Source organism: Lithobates pipiens, unplaced genomic scaffold (assembly GCF_037356315.1).
Source record: "Lithobates pipiens isolate NorthernLeopardFrog02 unplaced genomic scaffold, aLitPip1_a1.2 Scaffold_19, whole genome shotgun sequence".
NCBI lineage: Eukaryota > Metazoa > Chordata > Amphibia > Anura > Ranidae > Lithobates > Lithobates pipiens.
This window is the reverse complement of record NW_027507764.1, coordinates 70,269,797-70,282,142: the sequence shown is the minus strand read 5'-3', so window position 1 is coordinate 70,282,142 and position 12,346 is coordinate 70,269,797. Positions and strand designations below refer to the sequence as shown.

General features: G+C 43.4%; 1 protein-coding gene across 1 annotated transcript in view; it reads left to right on the top strand.

The window, feature by feature from the left end:
- LOC143996052 (ATP-dependent translocase ABCB1-like) overlaps positions 1-12,346 on the top strand; it is a 124,510-nt gene that overhangs the window by 52,852 nt on the left and 59,312 nt on the right. Inside the window, exons 6-8 of the mRNA XM_077490861.1 lie at positions 7,862-8,053; positions 8,554-8,725; positions 10,818-10,942. Of these exons, the coding sequence (XP_077346987.1) occupies positions 7,862-8,053; positions 8,554-8,725; positions 10,818-10,942 (489 nt within the window). The remainder of the gene's footprint in view (positions 1-7,861; positions 8,054-8,553; positions 8,726-10,817; positions 10,943-12,346) is intronic.

The following is a 12,346-nucleotide window of genomic DNA, read 5'->3' as shown; positions in this document are numbered from 1 at the left end:
GGGTATGGCAGCATACCTAGCCAGTCATGGCTCCGTTGCATTGCCAGTTGGTGTCCATCTAATTCTAAGAACTTCTTAAGAGCATGGGACAGCATACCCACTGGGTGACATCACTGCCCTAATAAGGAAGTATTAAACTTCGAAGAGCATCTAACAGTGGTCCAATCTTCTGCAGCTTCCTGCCACACAACCACACCTAACAAAGGGTGAGGATACTGTGATATCATCAACTGACCAGGGCCATATTTGATCAGTGGCATTGTCTAGATTTAGTTATGTGGCCACGTTAGGTAAGTGATGTCATCAGCATCCCCGCCCCTTTGAAATGTACACCCAGAGGGTGGTGAATGCCCTGACCATAGCTGATTGGACCAGTGACCTGCTATCATGCAATTGTTTCTTGCAGTTTCAGCCTGAATCTTAGCCCATCGCTATTCGGTAGCTCAAGTCCAGGTTAGAAAGCCAAAAAAATATTTGCCACAAAACCAACACTTTCCCAACATGGAAAACTGTTTAGTAAAAATGTTATATTAATCATTTCCCTCTTGAGATTAGTAAAGTATTCTGAATTGGTGTAAAAAGGTTGTGGTCTTGAAGGGGTTAACAATTCTGCAATGACCGGCTACAGGTACATCTGAGGGTGTTCCAGGATCAGCTTCCTAGACGGCAGGAACACATTTCCTGACATTCTTTTCTGTTGATACTAGATTTTGTCTCAACAAAAAAAAAAAAAAGAAGAAGAATTTTCCTTGTAATACACAGAAGGCATTCTTCAGAAAAATAAATATTTGCAGAACATATACACTATATATAGCTTTTTGTAAACTATTACATCTGTAATAACTGATGCTTCTGCATTTGCACTTCTAATTTCTCTATCTGTTCCAATTTTGTCTTAGGCCGCGTACACACGGGCGGACTGTTCGCCCAACTTTGTCCGCTGAACAGTGTTTGGGCGGACAGTCCGCTCGTGTGTGGGCTTTCAGCGGACAGTTTCAGCGGACAGTTTGACGGACAAGGTTTTTCGGAATTTCCGAAAAACTGTCCGCTGAAACCTTGTTTCAGCGAACAGTCCGCTCGTGTGTAGGCTTGTTCGTCAAACAAAGTTGCGCGCATGCTCAGAAAGGATTTTCACGCCGAAAGCTATAATGCAGTGTATAGGACGTCGTATTTTTCGTCCCGTCGTACGTGCCGTTCACGTCATCGCGCACGGTTTCAGCAAACTGTTCGTTCGTCGTGTGTGGCCATGTCCGTCCATGCTAATTTTGAGCGGACTGTTTGCCGAAACTGTTGGACGGACAAAGTTGGGCGAACAGTCCGCCCGTGTGTACGCGGCCTTATGCCCAGTGCACACGGTCAGACATTCCGACCACAAAATCCATCTGATTTTTTTCCGACGGATTTTGCCCAAAACTGGTATTGCATACACGCGGTCAAACAAATTTGTCGGAAACTCCAATTGTTCGGAAAGTGGTGACGTTCGTTGCGTACGACGGGACTACGTAAAGGCTAGTAGCCAATAGCATTGGTCTCATAATTTAATCTGAGCATGCGTGGCACTTTGTCCGTCTGAATTCTCTACAAACAATGGGAAAAAGTCAGATCAGATTTTCTTGTCGGAAAATTTTAGATCCAGCTCTCAAATTTTTTCTGTCGGAATTTCCGAGGGAAAAAGTCAGATTGGGCCCACACACAATTGGATTTTCTGACAATATAATCCAATCGGACCTTTTCCATCATTAATCCTATATTTTGTAGAGCAGCTTCTAAAAAAAGCATTTTAGGTAAATTTTCTAAAGAAAGAAAGAAAGAATTACCGTATATACTCGAGTATAAGCCGAGATTTTCAGCCTCTTTTTTGAGGCTGAAAGTGCCCCCCTCGGCTTACACTCGAGTCATCGCTGTCTGCCCGCTCGATCAGCGTGTCGAGCAGACAGACAGCGGCCATTCTATAATTCAAAAGCCGCGCCTCCGGCTCCGCCTTCGCCTGTGATAGGCGGAACACTGAATTTCCCAGCAGCCTGTGTTCCGCCTATCACGGACATCGTATCATCCTCGTACTACGGACGAGGATGATACGATGTCCGTGATAGGCGGAACACAGGCTGCTGGGAAATTCAGTGTTCCGCCTATCACAGGCGAAGGCGGCGGCGCAGCTTTTGAATTTTACAATGGCCGCCGAGGCGCCGACGAAGAGGGCACGGGACGGAGGCAAGGCACGGCACGGGACGGGACGGGACGGGACGGAGGCAAGGCACGGCGGCAAGGCACGGGACGGAGGCAAGGAGGCAAGGCACGGGACGGAGGCTCGGGACAAAGGCTCGGGACACAGGTAGGCTGGACACACACACACACACACACACACACACACACACACACACACACACACACACACGGATGGAGACACACACACACAGGGATGGATGGATGGATGGAGACACACACACACAGGGATGGATGGATGGAGACACACACACACAGGGATGGATGGATGGATGGATGGAGACACACACACACAGGGATGGATGGATGGATGGACACACACACACACAGGGATGGATGGACGGACACACAGGGATGGATGGACGGACACACAGGGATGGACGGACACACAGGGATGGACGGACACACACACAGGGATGGACAGGCATGTCTCACCCTCGGCTTATACACGAGTCAATAAGTTTGCCAGTTTTTTTGGGGGTAAATTGGGGGCCTCGGCTTATATTCGGGTCGGCCTATACTCGAGTATATACGGTAGACATTGTTAAAAGAAAGAAAGTCAATAATGAAAGAAAAAGAAAGTAAATTGAAAAAAAAAGTCAAAACTGAAAGAAAGTAAAAAAAAAGTAAAAATTCAAAGAAAGAAAATTAAAAAAAAGTCATAAAAAAGTAAAAATTGAAAGAAAGAAAGAAAGTAAAAAAAGGTCAAAATTGAAAGAAAGAAAGTTTAAAAAAAGTAATAATTGAAAGAAAGTTTAAAAAAAGTCATAAAAAAGTAAAATTTGACAGAAAGAAAATTTAAAAAAGTCATAAAAAATTAAAAATTGAAGGAAAGAAAATTAAAAAAAAGTCATAAAAAAGTAAAAATTTAACGAAAGAAAGTAAAAAAAAGGTCAAAATTGAAAGAAAGAAAGTTAAACAATAGGACATTATAAACAGTCTATCTATCTATCTATCTATCTATCTATCTATCTATCTATCTATCTATCTATAACTCTGTTTTAAAATCTTTATCATATAGTGCCAACATCACTCACTATACTGTACTAAGTCACTCCTTACAACACCGTAAAATGTATAAAATGTGAACAGCATTTCTCAGGGCCGGTTCACACCAGAATTATGGTGTATGCGCATCATAAAAGTGGTTGTAAACCTCAAACATAAAATATGAACAAAGCATATCCCTCTATCTGCTATCAGCATGAGTTGCTTCTGACAAGTTTTCCTGGCTACAAGAGAAAATTGGTGACAAGGAAGGGAGCTCCAACACACAGAAAGTGATTGACAGCCTCAGCCCTGTTCCTGGGGGGGGGGGGGGGGGGAGTCCCTTCCCTCCAATCAGCTCCCAGAGCTCTCCTCACTAAGCTTTGCAGAGTGTAACCTCAGCTCTCCGCCCCCTTTTTTATGAACTCTCAGACAAACTTTAAAAATTCAGTACTTTGATTGGATATGGAGAAGAGAAGATTGCAGATAAACAGGTTCAACGTATGTAGGAGGATTTGTTTCTTCTCTGTGTATCACCTGAAGCCAGTCACTTTACTGGGTATATATGAGGGTTTACAACCACCTTAAGTACTTTTTTAAACATTTTCACATTTAGGTTGATTACAGATATTTAACTGCACATTCTACATTTGCTTAGTTCACTTATTGGGTATTACAGGTTTTGTAACAGTTAGAGTATATTAGCGTGGCATTTAATATATGTTTTTTTTTATTTAATTATTGCTGGTTGCTTTTATATACAGCATATCTCTCATGATACAAAGGTCACGTAATATTTGAGCTCCAGGTTAGGTATTAACAATAACATATTTCTATGACCCATTCATATCTGATCATCCACGTTACTCTTGAGCATAGATGAGCAGAACAAGCCCAATGGCATAGACATAGTCATGGGGGACAAAGGCTGTCAGCATTCTCTATGGAAGTATAGCCTTAAAGTGATAACAAACATGTGATACTTACCTGCTCTGTGCAGTAGTGTTGCACAGAGCAACCCAGATCCTCATCTTCTTGGGTCCCTCTCCTGGCTCCTCCCTCCTGCTGAATGTCCCCACAGCAAGCTTTCTAGGGGGCCTGAGCCGAGCCGCTGCGCTGTGTATCGATTTGGACACAGATTTGCGGCTTGGCACAGCCCCCTTTCTTTCCTCATTGGCTCACTAACTTTGACAGCAGCAGGAGCCAATGGTGCCCTGCTGCTGTCTCAGCCAATGAGGAGGGAGAATCCTGGACTCGGGAGTCTCTCGTGCAACATCGCTGGTTCGAAAGTATTAGGGGGGCTGAGGGGGGCTGCTGCACACCGAAGGTTTTCTATCGTAATGCATAGAATGCATTACGATAAAAAACCTTCTGACTTTGCAACCACTTTAAGCTGGCCATATACTAGTAGAATTTAATTAGAGAATGTACCTTTTAAGGATCGTTCCCTCAAATTTCTAAAGGCTAGTGGGGCCAAACTGATGTTTATTTTCGACCACAGTGATGAGAAAATTCAAAGGAGGCAAAATTTTTCTCAATGAAATTTTTCATCCGTGAATGTGGTTTTGCTTTGGTAAAGTCCATTCACTCCAAAGATCGACGTTTTTGAGATACTTTTGAACAACATTTGTCACAACATCAAATACACTGTGAGAAATTTTGTACGAATGTTTGTACAAACATTCATTCAAAAATCTACTAGTGTATGGCCTGCTTAACACTACCCACTCTCTAGTCTGACAATTCTGCCAAAACTGTCTCCATTGTGCCTTCATTCAGAGTGGAGATACCATAAAGATGGCCATAGAATGCATGAAGGTTTAAAAAAAAAGTTCATCCTTTACAGCCACTTTAAACTCTGCTGTATTTGTTTTTTTTTTTTTTAAACAAAATGGACCCCCAAGAAGCTTAATGCCATAATGGGCTAATATGCCCCACATATTAGCCCATTATGGCAGACATATTTGTTAAATTATGTGCCCCAGCACTACAGTCTCAACACTCCTGCTGGTATCGGGTGCATCCATCTTCTCCAGGTCTTTCTTCCAGGTCTGGTCTGTTTGGCTGCTTGAATGAATGGTTCATGAAGATGTCAATCCCGGACATGCACATGGGGGTCACATCATAATGGGACAGAGGGGTGCATCGTGTACATTAAGGACACACTAGGGTCTCTTCTGTAATAAAAACCATACCTGCCAGTGTTACACCTGAACAGAGGAAAATGCCTGTTAAAATCCAATATCGTAGAGCAGGGGGTCTCCAAACTTTCTAAGCAAAGGGCCAGTTTACTGTCCTTAATACTTTAGAAGGGCCGGATTGCTGCCAGTGGTAGTAAAAAACGCCTCATTGTTGATGGTCAACGGGGGGTGAAAAAAATGACATAATGCCTGACATGTATTATTGTGCAGAATAATCTTTATGATTGGTGACAGTGGGAAGAATAGTGCCCCATTGTTGGTGACAGTGGGCGGAATGGTGCCCTATCGTTGGTATCAGTCAGAGGAATAATGCCCAATCATTGATATTAGTGAGAAGTATAATCCCCATCATTGGTGTCAGTGAGAGAAATGGTGCCTCATCATTGATACTAGTGGGAAGAATAATCGCTATCATTGGTATTAGTAGGAGGAATAGTGCCCCATCTATGGTGTCAACGGGATGAATAATGCTCCATCTTTGGTTTCAGTGGGTGGAATAGTGTCTTTTCTGAATAGTGCCCTAAGGACCAGATACAGGCAAGCAAAGGGCCGAATCTGGCCCTCGGAACCACAGTTTGAAGACCACTGTTGTAGAGATAAAGGCTTGATCCTCTATTCTATAAACAGAAAACTTCACTGTGCTTGAGCTTTCAGACAGCAGCTAGCATAAATTGTAGGTGGAAATCATCAAAACATTTAAAACAGAGCTGCAGTGCTCATTAAAATTCAGTTCAAATAAAAAAAGTCCACAAAACCTAGGGAGAACCTATAATGTATAACAAAAGCCAATCTGTAGGTGAAATGACAGTCCTCGCCCAACACCACAGCACACCAGACCTTTTACCCTCAGATGTGGACCAAGTTAGAGGTGGTCTGACAGCGCTCCAACACTTATCAGGCTTGCTTCTGTTCACAATAGATTGCACAAGGCTCAAATCCTGTTGTCCCCTCTCAGAGTGTCTCTCCACAGGTTAAATGTGCCAAAATGAGAACAAAGACCACCTCATAGTGTAGTATATAAAAGCACTCAGATATTTATTAAAATGAATCCTAAATACTCACACATAAGCTGTAACAATCAAGCATGTCATGTACAAAATCCCTTGTAGTTTCCAACCAGCAAGATGGGCACGGTCCGCGCGCACAACAACGTAAAGTATCCAGGCTCCACCCAACGCATTTTGTTGTGTCAGGCATCATCAGGCACGTGGCTACTGACCATCACCACACATTTATGGTGGCTGCCCTTCCCTGATTGCACTCCAAGCTGCAAAACCAATCCCACCGGAAGCGGAACTAAAGGGTTAGTTTTTTCCGTCCGGACTGGAAATGCCATTGGACCCGAAACTGACCACCATAATAATAGAGAAAAAAGCCAGAATTGACGAACGAACGTCCTTGGCATGCTCAGTGAGGCTAGTTCAAGGAACCGGGCCAAAATAACAATCTAAATATGTGAAAAATCCTAAATAAAAACAATATATAGATTGCGCGCTTCGCACATGCACAGTAAGGGATACAAGGCTTTATTGATGGTTTTCCTTAGAAAGAAATAGCGGTGGCAGCACCCGAGAGCTGATTGAAAAAATAGCTGTAGTGAAGACACCACTGGATCCACGGACAGGTAAGTGTCCTAATATTAAAACAAATACTGTAGCTGCTGTTTTTTTTTTTTCTGATGGAACCCGGAGCTCCTCTTTAAGGCCCCTTTCACACCACACCGCCCATAGCGTGGGCGGTAAAACGCCGCTATTTTTAGTGGCATTTTACCGGCGGATTTGCGGCGCATTTAAAAGCGTCCCGCTAGCGGCCGAGAAAAGGTTAAAACTGCCAGCAATACGCCGCAATAGCTGCGTTTTGCCGGTGGTATTACAGCGCTGCCCCATTGATTTCAATGGGGAGCAGCGGTGGAGGAGCGGTAAACACATCGCTCCTTCACCGCTCCATAGAAGCTGCTGGCAGGACTTTTCCTGAGGTCCTGCCAGTGCACCGCTGTAGTGTGAAAGCCCTCGGGCTTTCACGCTACAGACAATGGTGCAGCTTTTTTAGGGCGGATTGCAGGCGCTATTTCTAACGCTATAGCGCCTGCAAAGCGCCCTTGGTAAGAAAGGGGTCTAAGTTGTCCCATGGTGATGGATACCAAACAAACAGAGAAAGCGAATCTCCCCATCAGGGACCCCAACATTGATATATATGTAATGGCGGTCCTAAACCCTAAACACTCTATCCACAAAAAATATATATATATTTATTTTACTTTTATATAAATATATACTGTAAATTAAAATGTCAGAAAATGCACCAGTAATAGATTTTGCAATTAAAGTTAATTACTCATGTAGTGCAGTTTCAATGCTTTGAAGAATGTTGAACCTGTCAGAACTGAACAACATGAAAGGGCCATCAAGGAGAATTCAGCAAAGAAAATTGTGCCAATTTCTCTTCTTCAGGTATGCCTACTACTACAGCGGATTAGGTTTTGGTGTTCTCCTAGCCGCCTACATTCAGATCGCTTTCTGGACTCTGGCCGCTGGACATCAGATAAGGAAGATACGGAAGAACTTTTTCCATGCAGTGCTGCGGCAGGAGGTTGGTTGGTTTGATGTGAACGATGCGGGAGAACTGAACACAAGATTGAGCGAGTGAGTACAAACCGATCATATTCAGTTCTGCAGATTTCTTACAATTGGGCTTATGTACCTGTGCATGCATTTATTTCTTCATTAAAAAAAAAAAAGAATTAAATTAAGCCAGTAGGGTCAAAATGCAGAATGTTGCAGCTTTAACCACTTCAATACCGGGGACAATTCTGTCTGCTATAGGGGCAAACATGCTGGCTTGATCCCGAGCTTGGCTATGTGCGTCCATTGACACACACAGCACATCTTGGCCCTGCCCACCCGCCTGCCCTCTGCACCCATAGCAGACAGAATTGGCCAATTGGAAGAGAGGAGAGAAGACCAGCAGTGCTGGATCGATACAGGTAAATATTTAGGGAGGGCACAGCAAGTGGCAAATGTTTTTTTACAGTAATGCAGGTAAAAAATGGTTTACTTTTAGAAAATGACCATAGTTTCACTAAGACACACCTGGTCCATACCCACTTATCACTTTCTCCTTTTTTCTCATGTGTTTATTTTAGTGATGTCCAGAAAATTAATGATGGAATTGGTGACAAAATCGCTATGCTTATCCAGGCCTTAACCACCTTTGTGACAGCTTTTGTTATTGGGTTTGTAAAAGGTTGGAAGCTGACCCTGGTTATTCTGGCCATTAGTCCTGTCATGGGCGTCTCAGCGGCGGTATGGGCAAAGGTAAGAAGCCTTCTGTACTTTTTTTTACAGTTCTGGGTGGTGGGCATGGTTCCAGGGCTGCAGATAGCAATACACATGGGTCCTTGTTATGTCATTTACTTTCTGTCTACCTACAGGTTCATTTTGTTAAAAAAAACATGTACAGTGCATCTGCAAAGTACTCACAGTGCTTCACTTTTTCCACATTTTGTTATGTTACAGCCTTATTCCAAAAATGGATTAAATTTGTTATTTTCCTCAAAATTTTACAAATAATACCCCATAATAAAGTAAAAGAAGTTTGTCTGAAATCTTTGCAAATTTATTAAAAATAAAAAATGAAAAAATCCCACGTATATAAGTACTCACAGCCTTTGACATGACACTCAAAATTGAGCTCAGGTGCCTCCTGTTTCCACTGATCATACTTGAGATGGTTCTACAACTTGATTGGAGCCCACCTGTGGTAAATTCAGTTAATTGGACATGATTTGGAAAGGCACACACCTGTCTATATAAGGTCCCACAGTTAACAGTGCATGTCCGAGCACAAACCAAGCCATGAAGTCAAAGGAATTTTCTGAAGACCTCCAAGACAGGATTGTATCAAGGCACAGATCTGGGGAATGGTACAGAAATTTTTTAGCAGCATTGAAGGTCCCAATGAGCACAGTGGCCTCCATCATCTGTAAATGGAAGAAGTTTGGAACCACCAGGACTCTTCCTAGAGTGGGCCGCCTGGCCAAATCGAGCGATTGGGTGATAAGGGCCTTAGGGAGGGGACCAAGAACTCAATGGTCACTTTGACAGAGCTCCAGCTTTTCTCTGTGGAGAGAGGAGAACATTCCAGAAGAACAACCATCTCTGCAGCTCTCCACCAATCAGGCCTGTATGGTAGAGTGGCCAGACGAAAGCCACTCCTCAGAAAAAGGCACATGACAGCCCACCTAGAGTTTGCCAAAAGGCACCTGAAGGACTCTCAGAGAAACAAGATCCTCTGGTCTGTTGAAACAAAGATTGAACTCTTTGGCCTGAATGACAAGCGTCATGTCTGGAGTAAACCAGGCAATGCTTATCACCTGCCCAAAACCATTCCTACAGTGAAGCATGATGGTGGCAGCATCATGCTGTGGGGATGTTTTTCAGCGGCAGGAACTGGGTGACTGGTCAGGATCGAGGGAAAGATGAATGCAGCAATGTACAGAGACATCCTTGATGAAAACCTGCTCCACAGCGCTCTGGACCTCAGACTGGGGCAAAGGTTTATCTTCCAATAGGACAACAACCTTAAGCACACAGCCAAGATAACAAAAGAGTGGCTATGGGACAACTCTGTAAATGCCCTTGAGTGGCCCAGCCAGAGCCCAGACTTGAACCCGATTGAGCATCTCTGGGGAGATCTGAAAATGGCTGTGCACCGACGGTCCCCATCCATCCTGATGGAGCTTGAGAGGTCCTGCAAAGAAGAATGGGAGAAACTGCCAAAAAATAGGTGTGCCAAGCTTGTAACATCATACTAAAAAAGACTTGAGGCTGTAATTGGTGCTAAAGGTGCTTCAACAAAGTATTCAGCAAAGGCTGTGAATATACATGGGATCTTTATTGTTTTTAATAAATTTGCAAAGATTTCAAACAAATTCTTTCAAGTTGTCATTATGGGGTATTGTTTGAAGAATTTTGAGGAAAATAATGAATTTAATCCATTTTGGAATAAGGCTGTAACATAACAAAATGTGGAAAAAGTGTATACTGTCCGGATGCACTTTAATCACTGATGACCTGACACATTTATAAATAACATGACATGAGATGGAATTGCTGGTTAAAGTAGAACTAAACCTAATTTGTAAAAGACTGTGAACAGGTAGCTGTGCAAGTGCAGTTGAACCAGAGCTTAGTAAATGAGGTAAAGCTTCACTTTGTAAAGAATGCCCAATAATGTGCAAGGAAAATTGAAAATAAAAATCAGCATTTTTGCTTGCACATGATTGGATGATGGAAGTTAGCAGAGCTTTTGCTCATTTACTAAGCTCCAGAGCAACTGCACAGTCTATTTACCTTTAGTAAATCAACCCCTGTGACTCAACTAGCCCTGTTTTCTGCTCCTTTACAGATTTTGTCTGCATTCACTAACAAGGAGCTGACGGCATATGCCAAAGCTGGATCGGTGGCAGAGGAGGTTCTGGCTGCCATTCGGACTGTCATAGCCTTTGGTGGACAGGCGAAAGAAACAGAAAGGTTAGTCCCCTTTGTCTGGCTCTGAACTTGATAATAAAAAGGTCTAAGGCCCCCTTTCACATTGCCAGACCGTTCAGGTCCGCCAGTCAGTTTTGACGGTAGATGGGCGCTTCATGCTAGTCTATGGAGCAACGGATGTCAGTGGTGACATATTCCCTGACATCCGACCCGGTCGGATCTGCTACAGGCAGACAGATGGCCCTATATTCGCTTCCCTTGTTGGCAGATCGGGTGAGATCTGATGAATACGGACATGCTGTCCATTTTCGTCCGATCTCTCCATAGAAACCAGCGGCACTCGACAAGCCCCTCCCTGCTCAGTGAGCAGAGTGGGACCTGTCATCCGCCGGCTCAGCAGAGGTCAACGGAGAGATCTCCCGCTGAGCTGGCGGACAGAGGCGGACTCTGTGGAAGTGGATCCACCTCGTGAGAATGAGGCCTAATGCCTACAAATATGTGAAAAAGTAAGTAAATGCCATAGAAATTGTTTGCTTGTTTACATCATTCATATATGAACAGACAAGAAGCCAGCGAAAGGCAGCTGAGACATCAGGAGTCTAATACAGCTGATTTCACATTAAAGAGAACCACATAGTATCATATGGGGAACTTTTGGTACTCTATGTTATGGGCAGCACAGTGGTGTGGTGGGTAGCACTTTTCGCTTAGCAGTAAAAAGCATCACTGGTTCAAATCCCAACCACGACACTACCTGCCTGGAGTTTGTATGTTCTCCCGTTGCCTGTGGAGGTTTCCTCCGGGTACTCCAGTTTCCTCCCACACTCCAAAGACATGCTGGTAGGTTAATTGGCTTCTGTCCAAAAATTGGCATTAGTATATAAATGTGAGTTGGGGACCTTGGATTGGGGGCGCCTTAACAGTAGGGACCAATGTGCGTAAACTGGCAGCGCCATATGGGTACCTTAAATAACTAGGGATAATTGTAGACACAAACTCACTCAGGTTGAACTAGATGGGCTGGTGCCTTTATTCAACCTTACTAACTATATGATAAAAAAAATAAAGTTTAGTAAACAAAAAAGTGATAAAAACTAAAATCACACCCACACAGCTAACCCCCCCCCCCCCCCCCCGAAATTCTTGAGCCCCACCCCCACATACACATACATAAACACCCATGTGGGAGGTGCCTAAACATACATATCACTGCTCATGCCAGAGTGAGACCAATAATTCTAGCCCGAAAGTCCACGGTTACCTCTAAAGTGTAGGGACTTTTAAAATGTAACCTATAGAAAATATAGGGTACCAAAGTTTGCCTTTGTTTTATAGGCACATTCAATTTTAAGGCTTGACTTGTTGGGTGTCTACTCAATGCAACTTCATTGTTTATATTTTACAAAAATTTCTGTAATATATTGCACATATGTGTCTAAAATTGAC